The sequence below is a fragment of the Rhinatrema bivittatum genome, chromosome 1 (assembly GCF_901001135.1).
Source record: "Rhinatrema bivittatum chromosome 1, aRhiBiv1.1, whole genome shotgun sequence".
Taxonomy (NCBI): Eukaryota; Metazoa; Chordata; class Amphibia; order Gymnophiona; family Rhinatrematidae; genus Rhinatrema; species Rhinatrema bivittatum.
The window spans coordinates 700,238,338-700,265,065 of NC_042615.1; the positions used below are offsets into that span (position 1 = coordinate 700,238,338).

The 26,728-nt window shown below is 45.8% G+C and overlaps 1 protein-coding gene across 2 annotated transcripts in view; it reads right to left on the minus strand.

Annotated features, from left to right (window-relative positions):
* Positions 1 to 3,072: 3,072 nt before the first annotated feature.
* CCNB1 (cyclin B1) overlaps positions 3,073 to 26,728 on the minus strand; it is a 52,807-nt gene continuing 29,151 nt past the window's right edge. For both annotated transcript variants that reach the window (XM_029575785.1, XM_029575779.1), the window contains exons 6-9: positions 26,239 to 26,475; positions 20,197 to 20,337; positions 7,347 to 7,457; positions 3,073 to 3,283 (exon numbers count right to left, since the gene is read on the minus strand). In XM_029575785.1, the coding sequence (XP_029431645.1) occupies positions 3,179 to 3,283; positions 7,347 to 7,457; positions 20,197 to 20,337; positions 26,239 to 26,475 (594 nt within the window). In that variant the 3' untranslated portion in view covers positions 3,073 to 3,178. The remainder of the gene's footprint in view (positions 3,284 to 7,346; positions 7,458 to 20,196; positions 20,338 to 26,238; positions 26,476 to 26,728) is intronic.

The following is a 26,728-nucleotide window of genomic DNA, read 5'->3' on the forward strand; positions in this document are numbered from 1 at the left end:
AGAATGTGAGCTGACCAAGGAAGAACCAGAACATCCATTCCTTCTGACCCGTGGTCCCTTCTGCGACTGAAGCAGCAAGCTGCCTTTGCAGTCAGCCGAGTTGCCATCAAGTCCAGGCAGGGGGTTCCCCATAGACTCAAGATCATTTGCAGTGCTTCCTGACTGTTCCCATTCTCTGGGACCCAACTGCCGATCTGGGTTTGTCCTCTGGCAGCTTATACAACTTGTCTCCCACAGCTTTTATGAGTTGTTCCAGCTCATCTCCAAACAGCTTACCCTGGAAAGGGAAGGACCCCAGTTGAGATTTAGATGAGGCATCCGTGGACCAGTTACAGAGCCATAGGACACTATACACACACACACACCTATATATAACTATATATATACGTTATGTTATACTTTACACACTGTTAATTGTAAACTGGGTTGATGTGATGCCTGTCATGAAACTCTGTATAACAAAAACAATAAATAAATAATAAATAAAGACAGCACGTGCCGAAGTACATAGGAGATTATAGGGCATCTGCCATATAGACGACTACTGATTCCATGTGGTCTGCCTGTTCAGCCTCCCCTGGAGGAAGACCTTGGGCTGTCAACATTTGCTGAACCCAACGTAGCAAAGCTTGCTGCATAAGGCTACTCTTACTGTGGCCCATACCCCTAAGGCAGATACTTCAAATATTTGCTTGAGCAACACTTCCAGCTTTCTAACCTGAAGGTCCTTGAGCACTGTGCCTCCTTTCACCAGAATAGTAATATGCTTGGCTATGGCTGTGACCACAGAGTCCACCTTTGGAACTAAGGTCAAGTGAATCATTAGGAAGTGGATAGTTTCTCCATGGCTCTGGTAACTCAATGAGGCCTCTGAGGTCTCCCACTCATGGGATACAATCTGGAACAGTTTCAGATGAAAAAGGAAAGGTTTGTGGAGGGGCGTGGAGCCCTGCTAAAGCTGAATCACCCGTAGATAAATCTGACATTTCCTGTGAGAGGAAGTTCCAGCTCATGAAGTACGTGCAAGATCAAGGGATCCAGCTCCTCCCTTTGGAAAGGGTGGAGGACCTGGGATCATCCCCTCCACCTGGGTGGCATTGTCCCCCTTATCACCCATATCATGGGTGAATGCATCTTGAGACCTTGGATCCCCCAGGGTCATAGGATCAGGCATCCTATCCCCCGGGTTAGGATAAGTGATGAGAGATTCTGCCCTTCCCTGACCCATGGAGTCCCTCAGGATCTTAGCTGGGCTAGGAGACTGGGAATCCCAGTCTCCACATAAGCCTTATGCAATAAAAATAAATTTCAATGAAAATGGGTGCTGTTGCTTTAAGGGCCCCCCCAGGGGATTGGATGGAGGAGGAGCTGTGCCTGAAGACAAACCATGTGGCCTGTGTGGACTTAAGAGCCAGCAGGGACAGCTGAAGAGGGAGATCTCCCTCAGAGAAATCAGCGTCCTGTCTGAGGCAGATAAGATGGCTGCCACTCCCACACTAATCAGGAGAGAGCCTGGCCTCTGCCCCTAGGCCACATGAGCACCACGTGAAATGGCCACCCCGTGCCAAAACTGATCATGGCAAAGGCCCCTTGCCCCTGGGAGCAGAGGCCTTCACAGGAGAGCTGGAGCCCTGGTTCTCCACAAGCTGTCCCTCAGCATTGCTCACAGCTGGGTGGAAGCTCCACCCCCTCCAGATACCCAGGAGACTAGGCAGGCACAGCTGAGGTAAGAACCCTGGTTAAATTACTATTTATTTTATTTAAAAATTTTTCTATACCATCATTTAGTGATATACCATCACAACTGTTTACAAATAGGCACATAAATTCAAGATGTATTGTACTTTAACCAGGGGGTGCCTCAGTTGTTCAGATACATGATTCAATATTATAAGCTATGTAAAATCCAAACAAGATTTAACTTGATTTAAATTTTTTTTTTTTTTTTTTTTTTTTTAAAGCTAACTACTATGCAGCCCTCAGGGGATGGCACTGGGGGGGGGGGGGCAGAGGAATTATGTCATCTGAGGGAGGGGAGAGTGACTGGCCCACTGGTAAATCTTCCCCCTCTTCTCACCAGGCTACTGTTGTAACCACTCCGGGAATTGGCTGTAGGGCAATGCCCTGCCTTGCCTGCCCTTTGCTGGCTGGAAAAAAAAGGCACAGAAACAAACTTTTTTTTTTTAAATGATTTAGTCAAGATCTATATCTTTGATAAATTCAAACCTGATGGGGCAAGTACCCAGGAATTTTGAGAATCAGGACTGCAGGTGTCAGAAAATACCGAGGGATCCAGCTGGCGCACTGGGTTATATGGAGGTGCTTTTCAGCTTCTGACTCCCATCTGCTGGAGGGGAGGCATAACCCAGCAGTCTGACTGATCCTGGTACGTACAGGGAACAGCTAAATATTTTAGGTGGGATGGAAAGAGGAACATACCAGAGGAGTAGAGGGAGAGAGGGAAGGTGCTGCTAATACTAGAAAGCAAGGGAAGGTGGTGGTAGTGCCAGGGAGAAAATTATAATGCCAAGAAGGTGGAGGGAGTGAGCTGCAGAAAGGAAAAGTGATATCAGGACGGAGGGAAGAGAAGAGGTGATGCCATGTGTGGAAGGAGAAGGAAAGTGGTTGATAAGGAAGGTGATAGTGGCAGGTGGGGAAAAAGGGAAGAAATAATGTGATGCTGCCAGGGGGATAGAAGGGAGAGACTGGAAGAGAAGGTGATGGTACCAAGGGTGGTGTAAAGGGAAAGTAATACCGGGGGGGGGGGGGGGGGGGGAAGAGGAGAAGATATGGTGATTTATGATACAAAGGCTTGAAAATCTCAACTTGTAGTAACTTACTACATAGCAGTATATATAAAGTAGTGTGGGTTAGAGATTCCTTGTACTTTGAGAAGTTCAGATCAGATTGCTTTACCATGCCTGTGCTTATACATAGTGAAACAAGTACCTAAACATGTATTAATATTTTGAGAATTAAACTTTAACAGGAAAGCTCAACTTTGGTTGAGACAGCACCAACACTCAACTCCAAGCCCAACATAATGGACCTATAGAACACTAAGAACCACCATCAAGTAAACTGGATATTTATTAAGTAAAAACATATTGAAAACATTTACAATAGCACATGGTGCCAATATACACATGCCAAGACTATAAAAGCCTTAAAATGGAAGTTAAGACATCAGGGGTTTAGCCATGTCCAAGACAACTGCACCTTGGAGCTGTGGAATACAACTAATCTTCATTTGTCGACTGCTGGCATATTTATTCTTGACTGTCTGCAAAAAAGGCAAAGCATGAAAATTTACAATTTCAGCCTCATGAACATGTAGGTACAAACTTAGATAAATGCAATGGATGACAATCCGCTGAAAGCAAGAATATTGTTTCAGGATAGCTTGCTACCAAAGAATGTTAAACAATGTTGTTCTTAAAGCAGCAGCCAGCTTCTTTAAGCTTCTAGTCAGAGCTCAATACAGGACATGCATTTTTAAAAGAAAGTGTTTAGTATGTGCACTGATGTACTAAGCAAATGAAAACCCAAAGAATTGGCAAACTGCTAATCAAAGTGAGCACAGATATGCTTAGTGTGGCTAAACTATGTTCTCAGCACATAAAGTGAGTACTCTATGAACTCCAGGTTCAGCCCCTGAAACTATTCCACTGCTGGCCAAAGTTACATTTCCAGTGCTAAGACAAGCCTACACAGGTCTGTAGTAGGAATTCTGAGGGAGCAAAGCCAGTCTCCTCTTTGGAGGAGCAGGATCAGCATGCCCAGGGAGACCATCTTGAATTTTCTCCTTTTACAAGAAACTTGCTCAATGCCCTGAGGTTGAGAATGGGGCACAAGCCACCATTCCTTTTTGGAATGAGGAAATACCTTGAATAGAAACCTTAGCCCTGCTGATGGGTGAGGGATTTGCTCTACCATACCTGCTGCAAGGAGGGCAGAAAATTCTGTTTGAAGGATGAGCAGATAAACCCCATGATGGACATGGGGGGGAGGGAGAAGAGGTCTCTGGGGGTCAGCTGAAGTTCAGACAGTACCCCTGGTGAACAATGGAGAGGACCCAGTGGTCTATTATCTTTCCAGTGACAGGCAAAGCTGAGGAGCCTGCCACCAACTGGGGGATCAGAGTTAAGGGGTACAGCCAGCTGACTTGTGCTCCCTTGCTGCCAGTCAAAAGCCCATGGCCAGGGCTTGCTGGGGTCTAGGCACCTGCTATTGGAAGGACAACCCCTGGAACTGGTGCAAGGCAGACTAGTCTGAGCAGCTGGAGGATACATTTTTTCTGCCAATAAAAAGGGTTTGAGAACCCAACCTGGAGGATTTCCTGGCTGAGAACAGCTGCTTGAGGGTATCATGGTCTCAGTTGCACCACCTCATCCTGGACAGGTTGTCAAGCCTGTCCCAGACCTCTGCCAGAGACTGGAGGCCCAGAGCCAAGCCATTCTTCTGGTGCTGATGCCCACAGCAGCCAAGCATGCTGTAGTCTCAAAATGTCAGGTGGAATGCACCTTGTGCGTTTCTGCCTCCAAACTCAGTGAGGCAATGCTAGAAAGGACTTCTTGCTGTTGCAGGGGGAAGACCCTCCACAAAATCTTGGACTTGTTTCCAGAAATTGCAGTTGGTAGGCAGCGATGCAGGCAGCCAGCATGGTGCTCTGGAAGATTTTCCTTACCAGGGAATCCAGCTCCCTATGCTCATGACCTGGAGAAGCAGAGGCATGAATATGGGAGTGCTGGGCCTTAAGGCAGACTCCACAAACTGACCTGAGGACTACCATCTGCCTGTCCTATGAGAAAGCCATGTCAGGTTTTCAGCTATGCCATCAGTGCACAAAGGCCATGTCCATTGCAGGGGGCATTGCTGCCAATGCTCAGATGACCCTGAAGGGACAGTAACTACCAAACAAAAAAAATCTTTGGGTCTGAGAAAATAGCCATCAGCATTGGAGGACCTCAGCTGCACTGATGGACACTGGACCATCACCATTGGCAGGACCTGTGCCAAGAACAGATAGGGATGCTGAGACCGGCCACTCATTGGCCTCAGGACCAGAATGTACTGTGCCAAACATCAAGGGAAGATGAAGCAGCATTGGCATCTGTCTCCAATGCATGGTTCTGGGCAGAGATGCACCAGCTCATGCTGTGATGCCCTCTAAGCAACCCCATGGCAAGGAGTGCCAGTCCAGTGCCAGGGGTCTGCAACAGTCTTCACTGGTCCTTATGCCAGTCACAGATACACCTTGTGGATCTGAAGAGGTCTGGCCAGCCCTTCATCCTCCCAGTCTACATTGGCATCGGCAATTTTAGAGGAGCTTGAGTGGTGGTAGAATGGGTGATGCAGGGTATCTGTCCTGTACACTGGAGCCAGTACAGTGTTCTGGAACTGCTACTGGAGATGCTTAAAGCTCTCTTCAGTTCCCTTCAGGGCACTGCATCCTCCCCTACCAATACAGTTCCTTGGAGGATTGCATTTGAGTCACCCCTCAGGGACTATCCTGGTGGCAGGTACTTTCAAGTCTGGAATGGGGGAGGGGATCTCTTTTTGAAGTCCTCTTAAACAAAGGAGTCTTAACCATGTATACATCCACTCTGGGCTGGATTAGCTCAGCATCCAGAGTATCTGGTCTGCTCAGAAAAGCCATTAAATCAACTTTCTGTAGCTTTGGGCAATCGGGTATGCACTAATGGCTTTCAGAGATTGGCTGTCCAATAAAAGTTGCCATGATCCAAACCACATTGCCACCTGGTTGTATGTCAACAAGCAAGATATGGGATTGTACTTGTGTCAGGGAGTGGTCCAGATCTGGTCATGGGCCCTGTCCCACAGGATGCTGCTGAGGGCCATGTACCTGGCAGACTTATGTTTTCAGTTCCCATGAGTGGTGCCTGACCAGGATCTTAGTACTAGTGCAATTCTACTTTTATTGCTCTGTACTGGGTCTTCCTAGAGAACCACCTAGTACAGTTGAGGTACCTGATGCTAGACAGCATAGAGGAACTGGAAGCCTAGGTCATAAACGCTACTCAGACTTCTGAAGTTGTCCCCTTTACTGTTTCGCCAAAGAGACATTAGACCTATATTGGGCTATGTTTCATTAACCTTCATAGTCAGGGGGTATGTACTAGAGTCCTTCCTAGAACCCTGTATGTGCATATCTTAAGGCTGGCCACTGGGTGATAAATGATTGACTCCCTCCCTGTGTCCTCAGAGGGTGAATGGCAGACTGGACCTATGAATCAAACCTCGGTCCTCTGTGTATGCATTACTATTATAGGTCTGGTCTAATACCTAGCGTGGGTTGTAGCTCTCCTGGGGCTGTCACCCATTATCCTTGTCTCGTCACTGAAATAGGTGACTGGAATGAAGTTTGTTCTAGCTATTGCTCCAGACAGTTTTGATCCAAGACCATCTGAGATTGATACTCTTGGTGAGTTAAAGTTGATCAGATTATATACTGGCAGGAAACTTGAGTAGATTTTAATATCCACAGCATGTTTCTAGTACATACTTATACCAGGGAAATCTGGTCTGTTGTGACCAGTTTGAATCTTGACACTACCATGCCTCAACTGAACTTTCATAAATGAAGTTGGCCATGAATAGCTATACCATGGAATATAGAGATTGATTAAATATGCTCAGTTAAAGATTAAGCATGGCATAGAACTAGACAGGTGTGAGGCAAGGCTCAATAGGTAATTGGCTGGTTCACCAATTACCTATTGAGCCTTGCCTCACACCTGTCTAGTTCTATGCCATGCTTAATCTTCCAAGCTGCACAAAAATTGAGAAAGTGCGGAACTGGAGATAGGTTAAGGCACCACAGAGCTGTTCATACTGATTTTTCAGCATCATTTGCTATTTACTAATAATTCACATTTAGCAAGTGAAAGTTGATTAGTTTTGAATTTAGGATTCCTGGAATTCTCCAATTTTAGGATGAGACAATTTAAATAGAATCAATTGCCTGAAATCTATATTTCTGATGTTATATCCCCTTTCTAGTTTGATGTTTAACCAAGAGCTGAGATTTACTGGAAAATTTGCTCCAAGAAGTTTGCTTGTGGTTGGCAAGTAGTTTTCTGCAGAACTGGGACAAGATTACAGGACATTTCAAGTGACCTCCCTGTTACAGGTACCCACTAAAATATTTACTAAGCACCTCCTTAACTGTTCAAATTTGAAGCTCTGCTGCAGCTCAGCCATCTGATCCTTACCTTTAGGAGGACAAAATTACTACACTGCAACCCAAAAAACTCAAGGTTTTTAGTGGTGAAATGTTAAGCTACTCAAGCAAAATCTGTTACTAAAAAGATTCACTTGCTTACCAAATGCTTTGTCATTTTCCGATTCACTTTAACAATATTCTTAGCAATGTGTTGCATGATGGGAGTAAGATCACATACTGTGTAGGACATGTAGTGCTGTAGTGTGGGTGTCTAAAAAAGAAAGAAGTTTTCAGTTTGCAATAAAGTTGAAATATTCAGATAGTAAGTGTTCAGTACTTACCTGTAACAGGGATGTGTCCTCACATGGAGGTCAAATGGAGCCCAGCCCAGAACATGACAGTTTTTAGAAGCTGACAAGCATGCAAATCCCTGACCACCCCCTCCACATCCTATACAGAGCCCTTCAGTTCATTAGGAAGCTATTTTTCTCCAACTCCAAGGAGAAGCAGGAGAATGGATCTGAAGAATAGTTACATCTTGCTGTCCTTTTGAGAAACTCTTTATAGGTATATACCCTCACTTTGACAAGCAGTATCTGTCCTAACATGGGGATTCCCAAGTTACAGGGGGGGATGCCCAGAATGAGGGACAAACCAGGTCCCAAAGAGTGAGGATGCTTGTTGCCAGTCTCACCTAATGTTTATAGCCTGGAACCAAAATGCCCCCCCCCCCCCCCCGGAGGAAGGAGTTAGATTCTATACCCCAAAGACTCTGTAGGACAGGCTGGCAATGACTCCTGTTGGGAGCCCTTAACCAACAGTAGCAAGATGGAACATGTGGAGAGAAAACAGTCAGCTTTGCAGATTGGAGGTGGGCCACCAATGCCACCATGGCTAACAGCTTTAAGATACCCAGGCAGGCTGGGATCTGGAGCACCATAAAATGAGATGCAATCTGCTAGCCAAACAGAGCTCTGTTCTGGCAATTCTAGGTTTACTGGTGTCAAATGAAATAGCTGGGTAGATTTGAGGATTTCAGTCTGCTCCAGATAGGCTATGGTTCCTTTGCCATCTAAAACTGCAATATTCATTCACCTTTGTGGACTGATACCAAAGGCAGGCATAGAATCACTACTAGGAGGAACAATGTTTTGATAAGTCACTAGGGCAGGGATAGCCAACTGGTTCAAAAGCCACAAAGTGCCATGTGTATCAGTACCAGGTCTATTGAGCCCAGCATATCTGACAGTAGCTAGTCATGGTCACCAGCATATCCCATAATTGATCTTCTTGTATTTCACTCCCAGAGTTAAACACTGGCTTAAAAAAGATACCTGGCTGAACTTATGTACTTTTCTTCAGGAATTTGTCCAATCCCACTGGTAGTTGCCTTGACCACATCTTTGAGCAAAGATTCTATAGTTCAATTATGCAGAATGAAACATCAGATTGTTTTAAAACTTGCCAGTTGCTAGTTTCATGGCATGTGCTAGATCTAGTGTTAGAGTAAATAACTTCCCTATTTACCCATTACACCCCACTCATTTCGTAAAATTCAATCATATTCCTTGTCTTTTCCAAGTTAAAGAGCCCCAATCTGTTTAGCCTCTCCACAAGGGACTTTGCCCTTGACTGTACCTTTTGTGTCTGCTAGGTCTTTCATCAGATGGGGGTAACCACAATTGCACACAGTATAAGGTGTGGTTATGTCCTAATCATATCAGTTTTGTTCTCTATTCCTTTCTAAATAATTCCCAACAATCTATTTGCCTTTGACCACCACACTGAGCTAAAGATAGGAATCACCACCCAGGAAAAAGGACCAGAGTTCTTGTAAATAGGAACTAGCATCATGTACCTGTAATTGAGATGAATAGCAAAAATCTAACAATGGTGGGAGAGAAGCCCACTGATGCAGTCCTGGAGCACCAGAACTGATGCACCATGCAGCTGACAGAATGAAGAACTTGAACCATGACATATGTACAACTAAAAAGAGTGAACCATCCATACAGTGCTGTGAGAAATAGCACCTGCTGCTGAGATGAACATAACTTGCAGGCTCTGTGGAAAAATGAGACTAAGGGGGCCCTGCATGGTGTATGGTCAGGGCTGTACATAAAAGCTTAGTTCCATGATGGGCTCTGATGTCACCCATGTGCAAGAACTGCCACACTGCATTTAGATTCATCTCTTAGCATTGGATGATGTTACTTGGGGAACCTATCACAGCAACTGTAAGGGCCCACTAGTTCCTTACCAAAAGTGCATATGCCTTAAAGGACATCAGTCACCATCTTTAGGCAATCTTCATAAGATTTGCTTTAATGGCATATTCCAACAAGAATTTTCCGGATATAGAGCTCCAGCATGAATGAAGACAGGCACCAAGGTGTAGCTATGTTCAGCAAAACTACTAACATGATGAGTTTAGTCTCAAGTTTGTAATGTGGAAGATCTGGCATTATGAATAAAGTCAATGCCTCCCAACTCCATTTCTTCTGTGTACTTTCCTATTTTTGGCTAGTATAGGTTTGCTAAACCAAGATCTGCAAGCCACATGGCTTGGTAGAAGATTTGAGAAAGTCAAAATGGCTCATCCAGTCTATCTAGCAAGTTGCAGCTCTGCAGTTGACTGCATTTCCATCTTGCCACCACAATCTCTAGGAAGGTCATTTTAGTTATCACCCTTTTGGAAACATTTGGCATTGTTCAAGTCTTCATATAATTTTAGTTCTACAGTATCCCTATCAGGGAAAGATTTCTTGGGCATTAATATCTTCACACAAACTGTGTACTAGATACCAACTCAGATTTGTAGGAGGCCACAATCCAAGTATTTAAATCAAAGCAGTGTGAGACTGCATGCCCTTCAGATGACAAATCCAGAGACAGCCTTGGATTTGTCAGGCATCTATTATCTGTGTCTAGTGCTCATTCAGTGGAGAACAGCCTTCTCCTACCCTGAAACAGACCTTTAATGGTTCTTGTACTGCAAAGGACAGATCTCCTTTGCAGTACAAGAACCATTCCCAAGTAGGGTGAACATGACTTACATTTTATAGTGTAGCATTAGTTTTCCAGTGTTAACACTATAATGCTGTTAAAGTGAAAGCAATATATTTATCTAACACTTTCACATTGAAACAGTGACAAACTGAGAAGTCAACTGACCTTAAGACCAGTATAGAGTCCTGAGCTGAAGGGCCTAGCACAGAATGCTACCCTTCTCTGATTGGCTACTAGGTGCTTTCCACACTGGATCCTAGTAGCTCTGGAGTGACATCAATACAGGGAAAGCAGAGTTTCTGTAACAGGTGTTCTAGGACAGCAGGATGTTAGTCCTCATGTGGAGGACCTGAGATGGCGCTCTGCACAGAAAATGTTTGACAGTTTTTAGAACTGACTAGGCACACTGAGCATGCTCAGTGTGCTTATCCATGCAGGGTACCTCTTCAGTCTTGTTATATAGAATTAATGAAAAAAAATAGGAGAAAGCCAACTCTGCAGGGTGGCAAGTGGGTTTTGTGAGGGCTAACATCCTGCTGTCCTGGTAGAACACCTGTTACAGATAAGCAACTTTCTCCTAGGACAAGCAGGATGTTAGGCCTCACAAGTGGGCAAATCCCTAGCTACAGGCTGCTCCCAAAAAAGAACCAGGCGGCACAACTACTGAGGTTGTGTTTGTAACTGGGAATCAGCCTGAGCCCAAACAAGGGGCCTCAGGTAGAAGAGGGGGTTTCCACAGTTGAAACATTTGAGGACAGACTGAATTTGCTGTTGCACTAGCCACCTGTCTAGACAAAGATGTGGAGGGAAAGGAAAATTGGTTACCTGCTAATTTTGGTTCCTGTAGTACCATGGATCAGTCCAGACTGGTTTTTCCTCCCAGCAGATTGAGACAAAAAACCCAAAACTTTAAGAGCACACCCTCTTAAAGATTTGCAGGTAGCATACCAGGTTATTACCAAAGCAGAACACAACATATGAATCAAGCAAAGGACAAGAAGAAACCCAACAAAAGTAACCATAAACTTGGGAAAAAAATAAAGCACAGGATAAGGAGGCAGCGGCATCTGTATTCTTCAGAGCTTGAAACACAGCAGACTCAAGAAACTGATTATGCCCCCAATGGGAGGGTGTCTGGACAGATCCATGGTACTACAGGAATGAAAGTTAACAGGTAAAAGCCAATTTTCCTTTCCCTGTATGTACCTGGATCAGTCCAGACTGCTGGTATGTAAGCTTCCCCATATAGGGTGGGACCTTGAGTTCCACTCAAATGGACAATGCTTCTGAAACAGATGTCTGGTGCCTGGATGTCCAAGCAATAGTGTCTGGCAAATGTAGAGACTTCCAGGTCGCTGCCCTGCAAATTTGTGGTGAGACCAACTGGCACTCTGCCCAGGAAGCAGCCTGAGATTGAATTGAATGTGCTTTTAAACCATCGGGTACATGCCGCCTGTGGCAAACAAGCAATAGCCTCTTTCAGCCAACAGCTATTGTCGCCTTAGTGCTGCTCCAGACAAACAGATCTGACATCTGGAAGGCATTTGGGACCTCTAGATGTCATAAGGGTTCTGTTGAATCATCGAGGCCTCAACTCCCTAGCATGAGGCACCTCTGACATTTGGAAAGACCGGGAGCTCCACAGGATTGACTCAAGTGGCAGGTAGAGAACTTTTGGAAAAAAGGATAGAACTGTTCCAAGGGAGAGACTCTGGATTTGGAAATTAGCAAAGAACTTGAGTTCAGAAAAACTTCCTAGCTGAGCAGATGGCCACCAAAAAAAAACAAAACACCACCTCAATGTGAGGTGGTTCAAGGTGGCCTTATGATGCTCAAAAGGGGCATCACAAGACCACGAGGACTAAATTAAGGCTCCAGGAATGAGACAAATTTGAATCCTCCAATGTTTTGGCACCCCCCCTGAAGGAAACTCACATCTGGATGCACCGCTAGTGCTGCACCAAGAACCTTGCCTTTAAGGCAACCCAAGGCCACTACCTGCACCCAGAGTGAATTAAACCACCCTTAGCTTAAATCCTTCTAAAATCTGTGCCACCGAGGACTGACTAGTGAGAACCCCCTGCTTGCAAAACCATGATTCAAAGACCTTCTACACCCTGATATAAGTCAAAGAGGTGGGGGTCTTCCAAGCCTGAAGTAGTGTAGTAATCACATCCTCTGGATAACCCTTCTCTCAATTGCTGCTTTTCAAAAGCCAAGCCACTAGACAAACATGATATGCCTGGTTGAAAAATATAGGGCCTTAAGCAGATTTGGAAGATTACCTAGCCTCAGGGTGCTGTCCACAGCAAGATTGATTAGAGCTGCAAACCAGGGCTGTTGGGGCCACCAAGATTACAGTCCTGGGATGAATTTCTATTCTCCTGAGAATCTTGCTATCAGAGGCTATGGAGGGAACACATACAGAACATTGTCTGGCCATGGGATCAGCAAGGCGACTGAAAAAGTGTGGAGCCTTGGCATTCAAGTCACCCTCAAATCCAGATGAGGGGGACCCCAATCTGAGAGACAAGAGCCAGCCCTTTGAGTTCCCACTCTAGGATCTAGTTGCAACCAGCTCAGAAAGTCTGCTTGCACATTGTCAGTCCCTGCAATATGTACTGCTCTGCCCAGAACATGAGCTGTTATGCTTCCAAGGCTACTGGATGACAGTTTCTCCTTTACGGTTGATGTAGGCCAGTCTTTGCATAGTCTGATAAAACCTGCACTGCCTGTTATGGACAAGAGGCAGAAAATTCTGTAACACCCAGTGTACAGTCCACTGCTCTGCCTCCTGCAACCACTGGCCCTGGACAGACTGGCATACTGCTCCCCAGAGAGACTGGCATATGTGGTCACTATCACCCACTGAGGCATTGAGTTTTACCCTGCACCTCAACTGTTCTGCAGCAAGCCACCAACCAAGACTGGACCTGGTGGACATTGAGCAGTAAGGGTATCTGGAATTCTTCAGATATTGGATGCCACCAGGATAGAAACTCTAAAGGCCTCATGAGTAAACACCCATGGGACCAATACCAGAGTGGACACCATTGAGTTGAGGTCCTGCAAATAATCCCAGACTCTGGGCAGAGGAGCTGACAAGAGATTCTGAACCTGTTGCATGAATTTGGAGAAACAGTTTTCCCACTCAGGTGTCACTGTGCTCCCAGAAGTCTAACTTGAGGGAAGGAGATGCTTGGCCTGATTGATGACCCATCCAAGAGACTGCAGGTGTAAGACTTTGCTGACCACCAACTGTCCAGGTACAGGAGAACCAGCAATCCCTCCCATTGAAGAGCTGCTGCCACCACTTTCACCTTTGACAGTTGGAGCTGTAGCCAGACTGCATGGAAGGGCCAGAAACTGGACAAGCATTCTGAGGATCATGAATTGAAGAAGCTTCTGATGAACCCTCTGATACAGATATGCTGTTAAGGTTCTGTCAGATCAGGGAAACCAAAAACTCCCCACTGTAGACAGAGCACAGGGTCTCCATCTGAAAACAAGGCACTTTAGGGCCTTGTTCACCTTTTTCAGGTCCAGGATTGGATGAAGAGCCTTCTTTCTTCAGTACCATGAAATAGATGGAATAATGTCCTGTCTTCCACTCTCCCTATGGAACAGAAACAATAGCTACTAGGTACCACAGCCTGTGGATAATCTGCCAAACTATGTCCTTCGAAAGGGGAGAGAGCAGAAACAGGTCTCAGACAGCAAATTCTAATGCATAGCTGTGTTCTAGGATTTTTAGAACCCACTTGTCTGACATTATCTTGGCTAATTCTTCAAGTCGCTCATGGCCACAAAAGGAATGTAACCAGGTCTGAGATCTCCAAGGCTCGTCACTGACCCGAACAGGAGCCCTGCTCTGTCAGAAGCTTCTCTACCCCTGAAAACAAGACCAGGTTGTGAGAAACCCTTAAGATGCCTTAAGCTTGTCCTCTGGAAGCTTATGGACTGTTGCCTAGAGACTTGATCAGCTGCTCAAAGTCTTCACCAAAAAGAAGCTTGCCCATAAAAAGGGAGAGAGTGCTAAGCTGGGCCTTGTAGGAAACAGCTGACCAGCTACATAACCATAAGAGCCTCCTTGCCAAGACTGAAGACCAGTGTCCTGGAATTGGTCATACAAGGCAAATGCACCTTATGCAACAACCACCTTCAGGCATACCTCCTGTACAGCATGCTGAGGTGGTAGGTCCCTGGTAGTCAGCAACTGCTGAACCCACCTAAGGCTCGCCTGAAGCATAAAACTGCTACAGCTCAAATGCCAAGGGCAGAGACTGAATACCCTCTTGAGGTGAACTTCAAGTTTCCTGTCCTGGAGGTCTTTTAAGAGCCACCTCACCTGCTACAGGAATAGTGGTTCTTTGACATGCATCCACCTCTGGAACTTTCAAAAGCTTTAGTCTCCTTGGGCAATGGGTAAAGTTTGTTCATTGCCTGGCCAACTCTTATGCCAGACTCTGGAGTATCCCACTCCCAGACCATTAACTGCTGAACCGTGTGAAGGAACAGGAAAGTCTGGGGGACCTCAAACCAGCCAGGATTGGGTCTATTGAATCCTGTGCTGAGAAATCTGGAGTGAATTCCTAGCAAAGCTAGGACATGCAGATTTAGGGTCTAAATCCTCCTGAAACAGGCAAAGGACCTTCAGGTTGTCTCCCTCCAAATGTGAAGTCTTTTCAGGCTCCTCATCCTGAGATCCCAGAAAGGGGCAGAGGAACCAAGGAAGGGTCATATTGTCTGCTGAGGTTCAAGTTGCAGACTAGGGCTCATGTCTCCTGGAAGTGAGGGGCCCTGAATCTCAGGCTTTAGGCTCCAGGCAGCTTGGGGACCTTCCTGGTAGGCTCCTCCGTGCACCCAAGCAGTGACCCACTGCTCTTGCTGTGACTAGCAAGGTAGGCTTTGTGCATTAACAGCACAGACTGGAGTAAATAGCTGGGCCTGCCACAATCCCTGGGGGGGGGGGGGGAAGGGAATCAGGACAGACACCAGAAAGGTTGGGCCGTGACAACCAGATTTATCTGGGGATAAATCTGGCAGAGATCCCCTTCCCCCAGCCACCTCAGCTTGAGCTGCTGTGTAGGTTTTCAAAATGGCTGCCATTCCCACTCATTGGGAACATGGACAACTGTACAGCAAGCCTGTATAACTTTAGATGTAAGGAAAAAAAGCTACTAAAGTATACAGGCTGCTTTGGATCCAGGCTGGGGAGGGGGGAGAAATATATAGAAATGGCAGAAGACCAAACGGCCCATCTAGTCTGCCCAGCAAGCAGGCCACTGGTGATCACCCCTTGTGCCTGACTAGAGTGGGGAGCATCCAACCCTGCTCCAGGCCTATTGGGGAGGGGGATGGTCCCATCAGGATCAGCCAACTTCGATTCGATCAAGCAGGACAATTTTTGTCCTTGAAATTGGATCAAGACCACAGGTTTTGCACCACCTCCATCTGCTGGAGACAAATACTGAAGAGATGCAGGTGGTACTCCAAGTTTTTTTCTGTCTCCATCTACTGGAAGGGAGGCAAAACCCAGCAGTCTGGACTGATCTGGGTACATACAGGGAACTGTTGCAGCCTTGCCAATCTTGCCCAAAGGGACCACCTAAGCTACCATGGGCTTGAACAGAGTGAGAAAAATATGAAGTCTACTAGCCAATCTGACAAGGTTAGCTTTGTCACAGCAACTCCCAATCTGTTATCAAAAAGAATGAAGAGCTGTGTGGATTGACTGGTTTGTCCAGGTAGAAGGCCAAGGCTTTTGCAATCTATGCTGTGCAGAGCATGTTCACCCTGGTGTGAATGAGGCTTAGGAAAGAAGTTGGACAGAACAATTTCCATCTGAACCTCCATCTTTGGCAGGAACTTAGGGTGTATGTGTAGAACCACCCACTCAGAACTGTGTAGGGTGGATATGACAGAGCCTGAAGTTTGCTGACAGTGCAGAGCTGACCACTACCAAGAAAATGACCTAGGTCAGGTATCTCAGGTCACAAGAGTGCAAAGGCTCAAAAGGGAGCCTTCAGATGGGCCAAGACCATGTTGAGGTCCCATTAAACTACAGGGATCTGAGGGAAGGCTTCAGCTACAGCAGAACCTGCATAGAGCACCCCACTATAGGCTGCACTGAAATGGGCAGGCCATCCACCCTGTGGTGGTAGGCCCCAATAGCACCAAGATGTATTCTGACAGTTTGTCTTCAAGCCAGCCTTTGAGAGGTGCAGCAGGTAATCCAGCAGTTTAGAGGTAGAACAAGAGAACAGGTCAAAGCCATGGCTCACACCAGATGGAAAATCTTCTACTTTAAGCTGTAAGACTTCCTGACTCCACCAGGACCAGAGACACCCTCTGAGAGGCTCAGGGGCTGAAAGGTCATCTCTCAGTATCCAACCTGTGAGAAGGTCTGGAAGTTGGGATGAAGTCTGGAGAGGTTCCTAGACTGACTCTTGCAGGGAGAGATCCTGCATGAGCAGGAACCAGATGTTCCTTAGCCAATGAGAATCATGGTCCCCTGGCCTTGTTGGAGCTTCAGGAGAGAGAGTCTGACACTAGTGGAAGCAGATTGTAGGAATACAGGAGGCCCATACCCCAATGGCAGGCAAAGGTATCCGATTGTTTCCTAGAGATCTGCAACCTCCTGCTTAAGGGACCATGTGTCACTGGAAGGAACTCAGGCTGTCTGCTAGCACATTGATCTGCCCCAGCATGTACATGGTATGGAGAAGGATGCCCTGGGAACAGTCTCAAAATGCCCAAAGTGCTTATCAAATATTCTTTAGCTCCAGGAAATTGGACAGTTCTTCCTGTGGAGATCTCCAACATGGGCCTCCCAGCCCAGGTGGAAAGTATCTGTGGTAAGCACAACCTAAGCAGGGGAAACCTGAAAAAGGTACCCTCTACCTCCAAGTTGGATAGGGTCTCCCACCACAACAAAGTTGTGAAATGGAGGTGTAAACCTGATGTGCACCTGAAGGTCCTGGGTGGCCTGGTGCCACTGGGACTGCAGTGTCCACTGCACCCTGAACATGTGTAAACTAGTTAAGTGTGACATGGATAGTTGCAGCCATGTGTCCCAACAGGCAGCTGATTACAGATTGCTCCTGCAAGAGATACTAAGGTGAGTGCTCCCTCCTGGGGCAAGAATGCCTGAGCAGTGTTTAACTTGGCACCAATGAAGTCCCACTGTGGTAACAGGACCAGCTGTGACTTAAGAGTAGTTGACCAGAAAACCCAAGGTCTCCAAGACCCAAATGGTGGTGCATAGGGACTGCAGTGCTCTCTGCTCTTTATATCAGATGTCCAGGTAGGGAAATGCCTGCACTTGCAGCCTCCTCAGATAAGCCCCCACTATCACCAGGCACTTTGTGAAGACATGGGTGCAGATGCTAGTCTGAACGGCAGCAGCCAGTATTGAAAATTTATCCTTGCCTACCACAAACTGGAAGTATTTGGTGGACACAGCAAATTGATGTGCGCATAGGTGTCAGATCAAGGGAGCAAAGCCAGTCTCCCTTCTGCAGGAGAGAAATCAGGGTACCCAGTGAGACCATCCTGAACTTTTCCTATTTGAAGAATTTGTTCAATGCCCTCAAGTCCTGAATCAGACAAAGGCCCCTGTTTTCTTTGGAATGAGGAAATATCTGAGTAGAAGCCACTTTCCTGCTGTCTGGGCAGAGTGGTGTTTGACTGCCCTGGCCATTGTGAGAACAGAGCTCCTTCAACAATATTTCCTGATTCACAGAGAACCCCCCCCCCCCCGAGGGGCATGGAGAAGTTTGGAACGACTTCTTGGAAATTCAACCTGTATCCCTGAATAGATAGGACTCACTAGTTTGAGGTGATGAGTGGGCTGGGCCCTACCTGGAGGGTAGTACTTCTTCAGGGGGGGGTAAAAGGGGTGTCTGGCAAGAAATGCTTGCATCAGGGGCCCAGAGGACTGTTGGTTTGAGGTTGCTGGCTGGTCTCATGATTTCTGCTGTGTCACTGCCTCCTTAATCTTCTCCAAAGATATTCACCCCAGTACAGAAGAAGTCTACAATACAGTTTTGCACCTCCAGGCAGAGGTCTGAAGCACAGAGCCAAGCAGCAAGCCCCTATGCCCACTCTTGCCACTGTCTCAAACATGTGGACCAAACTTAGTTTGTTGCACTCCAGACTGAGCAACCTTGAGGAAGTCCTCTTGGAGCTGCTGAGGGATACTCTTCCAGAGGTTCCTGGAATACTGGCTCATACAGTTGGTAGTGGCCTGCATTGCTTGTTACCAACATGGAGACTTTGATGACTTTCCTCCCCAGGGTGTCCAGGGCCTTATGCTCATGGCCTAGGACCTCTTTGCCTTTGAGGGCAGACTCCATCATGGACTGTGTGGAAGCTGATGCCACTCAAAACCTGTGGTTGGCTGCACTAGGTACACTGTTTTCTGGTTCACTGGAGGGACTAAGATTGGGTGCTCCCAGAGCTGGACAAAATTCCTTAAATGTTGTGGACCTGAACTGCAGTCACTTCCTAAAGTGCATCCATGATCTGGAGGACTTCCAGCATTTTGTGCTGGAGTCTTCAGTCAGGAGCTGGAAGGGAACCAATTCTGCCATGGCTTGGACAAAAGCTGAGTGTCAGATCCTCTAGAGGGGGGGTGGGGGGGGGGGAAAAATCACTCTCCTCTGGATGAGATGGCTCAAGAGGTCAGGTCCTCAAAATCTGGAGTATAAAGAAGCCTTGGCCTCCCATGGGTCATAAGGGGTGCTATTGCTCAGATCACCTGGAGACAGTGATTGAGCCTCAAGGGCATCAAGAGCACCACAGGTACAGAGGGTGTTTGTGCCCAGCTTTGCCAGAGCTGCTGGGCCCAGGGTTGGCTGTGGAAGAGGAGCCACCTGCTGACTACCCTGCCTCATCTGAGAAATCAGCAATGGGAATGATCTGCGAGACTGCACTGGTGTCCCCTGTGGCAACGAGGGCTCCCAGGGCACCAACAAGCATTGACAGCAGCATTCAAGGAGCACGTCAACCACTTGACCAACAGCACTAGCATAGACTGCAGGCTCTGTGGCAGCCCTGAGTGGGCTAGATGCTTGATACCTTGTAGGCTTGACCAAGCACACACTGTGCTCCAACTCAAATGCTGCCAGTGACAGGATAGCTTGAGGTGGCAGCATGACCAGGTCCCCCCTTCTGGTGCCAGGCACTAGTCTCCCTCAGGCCCTCTGCCTTGAAGGGCAGCACCTCCTCTGCATGGGGCTGCTTTGGTGGCATCTCAGCTGATGCTGGAACCTTCCTGAGCTTGGAGGTGAGAAGACAGGTGCTGCCTTGACTTCAAAATGCTCAGCCCAGTCTTTCCCTGGCACCAAGGGAGATGGTGACAACCTGGAACTAGAATGGGAAGAAATAGGTGTTTAATCTGCCTCTTCCCAACTTGACCTGGGGAACTGGCTGAGAAGAAGAAACTGGACTGGTAGCTACCAGGTCCTCTTGTCCTGAAGTGTCAATGCACCTGATGTCGAGGTAGAGAGCTCAAATTTTCTGGGGCTAAATTTCTCCATTTTGTCAAGGTGTGTTCAGCAACCCTTAATAGGTCTGTTGGGCACAGAATAAACATGCAATGTCATGTGATGCCCCCAGGCATGGAATACAGATTGAGGGGTATCAGTGGAGGCCAGACACCATAGAAAAAGTGACAAGCAGTTGATGGCCCTCAGCCACTGGGAGACTGCACTGTCTGGGGATCTTACCAGCTCTAAGGCTGGGAAGAATCAAGGGACCTGGTGTGGAAGAGAAACAAGATTCTAATTTGGCAGTTTTAAAAAAAAAAACCAGAGTGAGCTCCATAACAAGACAATAGTTCTGCAGGAAAGACTGAAGAGGGCCCCTTTGAGGACAGTGGCACACAGTTTTAGAAACTGACAAGTTTCTTGCCAGGCTCCATCTGATGTCACCCACATGAGAATTACCATCCTGCTTATCCTAGGAGATGTGCTGTAAGGGGGAGCCCACAAACTTACCCAGTCACCATCATCTAGAACTCTGAGTGCCAAGCAAAATGCAGCAGCTGCGATCTGGGATGGCAGGTAGTGTACCATGTCATAGTCCACCATGGCTAGTTCCATAAAATACTTTGCAAGAGTATGGTGCTCTGAGCTGACCTAGAACCAAATATATATATTAGTGTTCTTGCAAGATCAAGACTTAGTATTTTTGACTTACATCCATAAAGACTAAAAATGGTACCATCTTTATACCTTGTTTAATAGTCTAATGTAAACTGCATAAGCTAGCAGGTCAAAAAAGCTACTTTGTTTATGAAGATGTATAATTAGTTATGGTGAGTTATACATAAGATGTCATACTGGGTATGACTAAGGGTCCAATCAAGCCCAGTATCCAAACCAAGTCACAAGTATCCAATCACAAGCTACTTTTGCTTATTAGTTACTGTAGTTTATGAATTTATCCTATAAGAACTTATCTAAACCTGTTTTAAACCCAGTTACACTAACTGCCATAACCACATCCTCTGGCAATGAATTCCAGAGCTTAACTATACACTGAGGGAAAAAATGTTCTGTTTTAAATGAGCTACTTGCCAGCTTCATTGAATGCCCCCTGGTCCTGTTATCTGAAAGAATAAATAACTGATTCACATTAACTTGTTCAAGTCCTTTCATGATTTTGTAGACTTATCATATCCCCTTCTCCAAACTGAACAGCTCTAACTTATTTAGCCTTTCATAGGGCAGCTGTTCCATGCCCCTTATTTTGGTCACCCTTCTCTATACTCTCCAGTACAGCTATATCCTGAGATGTGGTGACCAGAACTGCATAGTATTATCACCATGGAGCTGCATAGTATTATCACCATGGAGCAAGACATCCTGTTTTATTTTCCATTACCTTAATTCCTAACATTGTTTGCTTTTTGATTTACCACAGCACACTGGGCTGACAATTTCAATGTCTTATCCACTACTCTTAGAAGACATGTTATTGTAGGTGGGACTTGCACTAAGTGGCCATTTATATATTTAGAAGCTTTTATATACAGATGAATGTTGGGAACATCTCATCGGTTCACAGTAAACAAAATGCAGCTAGAGCTTTAGAGAAAAATGAGCAATCAATAGGTAACTAGCTTAACAGAACAATAAATCAATAAAAGGGGGAGCAAGAGGAAGAGAAATGAGGGGCTGTCAACTAGAGCAAATTGCAGAATTAAAACAAAGCAAGGGAGGGATCAGTGAATAAAGACAATGGTATTAAGTAATACAGGAAGTCAAGTGCATTAACATAAGTTAGTATTCAAAATATAAGGCAGGAGAACATAGAATTAAAAGGGAGAAAGGCACTTATGAGTAAGCTTGTGTGAAGAGGGCAGTTTTCAGGTTAAGGGATAGGAAGTGTTGCTCTGTTTGAACTGGGAAAGGTGCTCCGGGATCCAGTGCACTCCATAACCAAAACATGGACATGTCCAGAATGAGGACGGCAATGATATTTGCAAGTACAGACTACTGTAACTCACTACTTTTAGGACTACCACAATCTAAAATTCGGCCACTACAAATATTACAAGACTCAGCTGCTAGAATTCTGACTGTCAAAAAAAGAATGAACACATTACAGGAACGCTTGCTGATTTATACTGGCTCCCAATTGAACAAAGAATCCAATATAAGGCATTATGCATAATACATAAACTAATCCACGAGGAAAAAGCTGACTGGCTTAACACTGCGTGTATATGTCCTGCAAAGAAACCTAAGATCTGCTAATAAGGCTCTACTGTCCCTTCTGTCAAAACAGCACACCTCACACAAGTTAGGGAGAGAGCACTATCACTGGCTGGCCCCGTGCTATGGAACACCATGCCACTCGAAATAAGGATGCAGAGTAATTTCAAAATCTTCAAAACCAACCTGAAAACCTGGCTTTTTTTTTTTAAAGATAAAGAGAAGGAAAAGCGCAGTTGATTGATAAGGATGCACTGAACTAGAAGTGGTTACTTGTAAGCTACAAATGCACATTAATGTTAATTCAATCCACTTAAATGTTCCCAGACAAGCTTAATTTACACAGTTTATTGAAATGAATAGTTAGTGCACTATGATGGCACAATTTGTAATCTATACCACTCATTTTTATTATTGTGCCTTGCTGTAAACTGTTGTGACTTATCTAACTTAACAGTATAGAAAAGTTTTAAAATAAAGTATTCTAGCACAAGTTTGGCAGGTGTGTAACATTAGAAATTCAGCACCTGACAATTTATATCATAAGTAGCTAATGCCTGTGGGATAGACTGACCTAACCAATTGATTCTGTAGTTTGTGGCCCTTCACTGGGCAAAAGTATACATTCACTAAGCATCTGTATGGATCTAGGAGGTTCAGTGAAACTAATGGGCTTCTAGGGGACAGATTTAGTACATGCTCAAGTTTAAGAAAAAGGAAAAAAAAAAAAAAAAGTCTTCCCTGCTAATTTTTTGTCCTGCCAGATGCATGGGTTTATCCCCCTTAGCAGCAGATTGATAATTAGTTTGGCAATGACACCCTACATCAGTTTCCTCATTGTTTTGCCATGGCTAGAGTGCAGCTGCAGTCTCATTTCCTGTTTCCCTCCTAGCAGTACTTCTTGGCAATTGCTCCTACTTCCCCTCTGCAACAAACTGCATGGGGCTCTATAGGCTTGTGATACTTGCTGGCCCTGTGCAGTTCAGATTGCAGAGGGAGGAAGCAGCACTTGGTAAGCCTGTTCCGGGATTGGGATGAGTGGGGTGGACAGGAAACGTGATAGTGTCAGGGAGTAAAGGGAGAGAGTTATGCCAGGATATGGAGAAATGAGAAGTTCCCTGTTTGTACCTGATCAGTCCAGACTCCTGGGTTTATTCATCCCTGCCAGCAGATGGATAAAGGTTTCACTGACTGCTAAGCCCTATGCCACCTGCAGTTCCTCAGTATTTCTGTCTTCAGCAGATGGTGGCTAGTGAACACCTGCAGTTTCTGGGTCTTTGCTTGCTTTTAAGGAGCCTCCCAGGGGTGGTTGGGTTCCCTGGGGAACCTTTCCCCTGTTTGGTTGAGGTGCATGAGCTGGAGGTCAATGGCCTTTGTGTTTGCTTGCTCTCATCTGTGGTGTGCAAGTCTGGTGGTCTGGATCCCTCCCCTTCATGAGGCTGCCTAGGTGGCTTTAGGGCTCTGGTCAGCTGCTTTTTTTTTTTTGGAGGGTTCTGTCTTTCAGGTTGACTTGACACTAGACAGCTCCCCTCAGCCTTAGGAGAGCAGAGACCCTGGAGCTGAGCTGTGGTCTCTGGGTTGTACAAACAGCATTTTGAGGGGGGTGAGTTCTCCTGTTTTGACCATGTGCACATGGTTCAGGTCTGCCTGCAACGTGTGTACTCCCTGCACACCTCAACCATTTCACTTTGTTCAGTGTGTCTGGTGGTGAAGGGCTCTCTTCCCCCTCCCCCTGTGAATGTCAGCATGTTTAGTCTGCTTCTGCCGTTATTGCTGCTGGGGATGAGGAATGCCTCTGTTTTACTCAGTCGGGGTGGTGGACCTACAGGGTCAGCTCCCTGTGGTTTTTCACCTGAGTTTGTTGCTCCACTGCACCTATTTGGTACTGCAGGAAGGTATGGCCCCTCCATCCTCAGGCTTCCCAGTCTGGTTCTGATCACAGGGTAGGTTGGCCCATGGGGTTAGTCTGTTAGGGTTACCACAGTCTGATGAGGATATGAAAGATTCAGAGGCTCCTCAAGACTCCCTGGCTCCCCTTGTTGGGGACAATGGCCCCTGATCATGTTGCAGCTGACCCAGATGCTGATAATCTGCATCTGAGGGGCAATGTGGCTGATTTGCCTGTGTCTGACAGGGATGATATGAAGTTTCTTCACTTGTTTCATCATGAAAACTTGGCCCCCTTGGGTTGAAGCACCCTCTGTTGGATTTGGACCTGGATGAGGCTGACCTGGTTCTGGACAGGACTCTGTCCTCCCTTGGCTTTTCCCTATCATAGGTCTGTGCAGAGGATGGTGGATCAGAAGTGGAATTCTCTGGATGCTGTTTAGAGTGGTTTGAGCTATGGCAAAGCTTTATCCCTTATCTGAACAGACTTTGGAGCTTTTTGCTATGCTGAAAGTGGATGCTGCAGTGTCAGTGGTCACCAAGACGACAACTATTCCAGTGTTAAAAGGATGTACAGGACCTTAAGCTAGAGGTTCATTTAAAGTGGGCCTTTTGAGGTTTCTTCTCTTTGGGCTGCTGCTATTTGCTCCAGCTACATGCAATGGGCACAGCAGTTGCAGAGCAATCAGACTAGCCCCAGTGTGGATGATGCCTCCAAGCATTCAGTGTGACCATCAGTGCTGTACATAGATGCCTTGTAGTGGGCCTCTGGTGCATCTGCTGGAGTCAGATACAGAGGTTTTCCAGAGAGTGCACTGGTTTATAAGGGAACATAACCCACTGTCTGGACTGATCTGGGTAGGTACAGGAACTACCTTAAGAGGCCATCTCTTGTTTGGAGAGAATCTCAAACAATTAGGGGACAGTAAGGTCCACAAGTTGCCAGAGTATAGGCCTAAGTCCAAGCAGTCCTTTCAGTCCTGTTTCCAGGAAGGCAGAAGGCCTTGTCATACCTGGGGTACGACAGCCTTGCAGAAGCAGTTTGTGGGTAGAGGTCAGTACTGGGTGCAGACTGGGGAGCTTATTGGCCCTTTAGAGCCTCCAGAGGGGCTCCAGGGGCAAAATCTTCCCAACGAGGTGAGGCTAGCCCACTGTCATTGCCTTTTTAGGGGGCATCTAGCTCTTTTCTACAGGGAGTGGGTGAGTCATGCAGGATCAGTGGGTCCTTTTGGCCAGACTTTTTTCCAAGCTAGCAGACTCAATCACAAATGCAGGCCATAAATAGTAAGGTGCAGATAAAAATAAAAAAAATTCCTATTCCTCAAAAATAGGAGTCAGGAAACCATATAGAGCATATTTTAAGACAAATAGACCAAAGGAGAACAAAAACCTAACATTTTCCCCCCAAATCAAGTTTCAAACAGCAGCCATATCAAACACCCAATTAAGAATAAAAAGTTCCCCCATACCTGAAAACTTCATTTCCAGTCACCCTGAGATTGCAGGATGTTGTGTACCCTCTAAACACCTCTACCCTTTCCCCCTTTACTCACCTTCAGTTATTCACCCCCCTTAATACTGGGGTAATTGAAATCAACTATTGTGCTACTGATTGTTAGCTTCCCTAATTTCTTTAGCATTTGTCTGTTAATCATTCTGGCCAGGTGAATGGTAATACACCCCCACTATTTTATTCCCTTTTTACCTGGGATCTCTCCATAAAGAAAACAATGCGTTTCCAGCAGAACTTTTATCCTGTTTGACTTTATAATCAAAATGATAGGATGGATAAGTTAGAGCATAATTTGTACTCCAGTATCAGTGTCCCATTGGTTATCCTCCCTTCCACAGGTCTGAGATGCCAATTATAATCAGCCTCTTCATCCAGTGCTACACACTTTAAGACTTCTAGCATTTGTATACACTTTCAAATAATGCTTGCCTACATCTGCTGGAGACCTTACTGAGAGCTACACAGGTCCCCATGTGGTGCTAGTTTCCCCTCCAGTCTCCATCGGCTGATAAGCAGGACAGATGTCTGGACTATCTGGCAGATGAAGAGGGAGTATGCTGTGTAGTTGCTCATACATGCAAATCTAGCAAAGCAAATAATGACCCATTGAGTTTAAATGGAGACTTTGTAGAACATGCTTTAAGCAACTGATAAGATTGCAGTAGGTGTGGTTGGAACTGAATTCAGCTCTAAGACATGCAATGATTAGCCAGCTACACTTGAATGCTTAGTATAACATTCAGGACAATTTTAGTATAAAGATTTGCCATTTGATAGAATGATCTAAGTTAATGTATATCTGGCAAAGCATAGCTACCTCCATAAAACATTTGTTACTCAAGGCTTCCAAGTTCTTACAAGGCTTACTATGACAATGTCATTCAAATTAGTCACATCCAAGCTCATTCTGCTGTACTCACCTCCCCAATCTTGGATGCTCTCCTCAAAAAGTGCAGTGGCAAAGGCCGACCTAGACTGAAGTCTAGAACTCTAAGAATTTTCTTCTCCATGTTTCTGATCTGGCCATTTGTGTAGCTTTGCCCTGTTACATGGGCAAAGTCACCAATTTCCGGAGGATACATTTCTTCATATTTGCAAGCAAGGAACATTGCTGTCACACCAACCAGCTGCAAGAGTCCTTTAGATACAGGATTAACCTACAATTAAAACAGTGAAACAGCCCTTAAGTTCTCTCTGGAAGTGGACTTCCTGAAAGTGTTAAGAGCGAGTACAAGTTATCAATGTTAGCTGTTTTTATTCAGCATGTCACCTTTAATGGTGAACCATTTAGTTTTATGAATGGTACAAGCAATTTCATTCAAGATGGTAATTGGTGACACTGTCCTCAGGACAAAAGATGAATCACTATACAATGGAAGTTAGTAAAAGCATTGGCATGTAAAACCTACA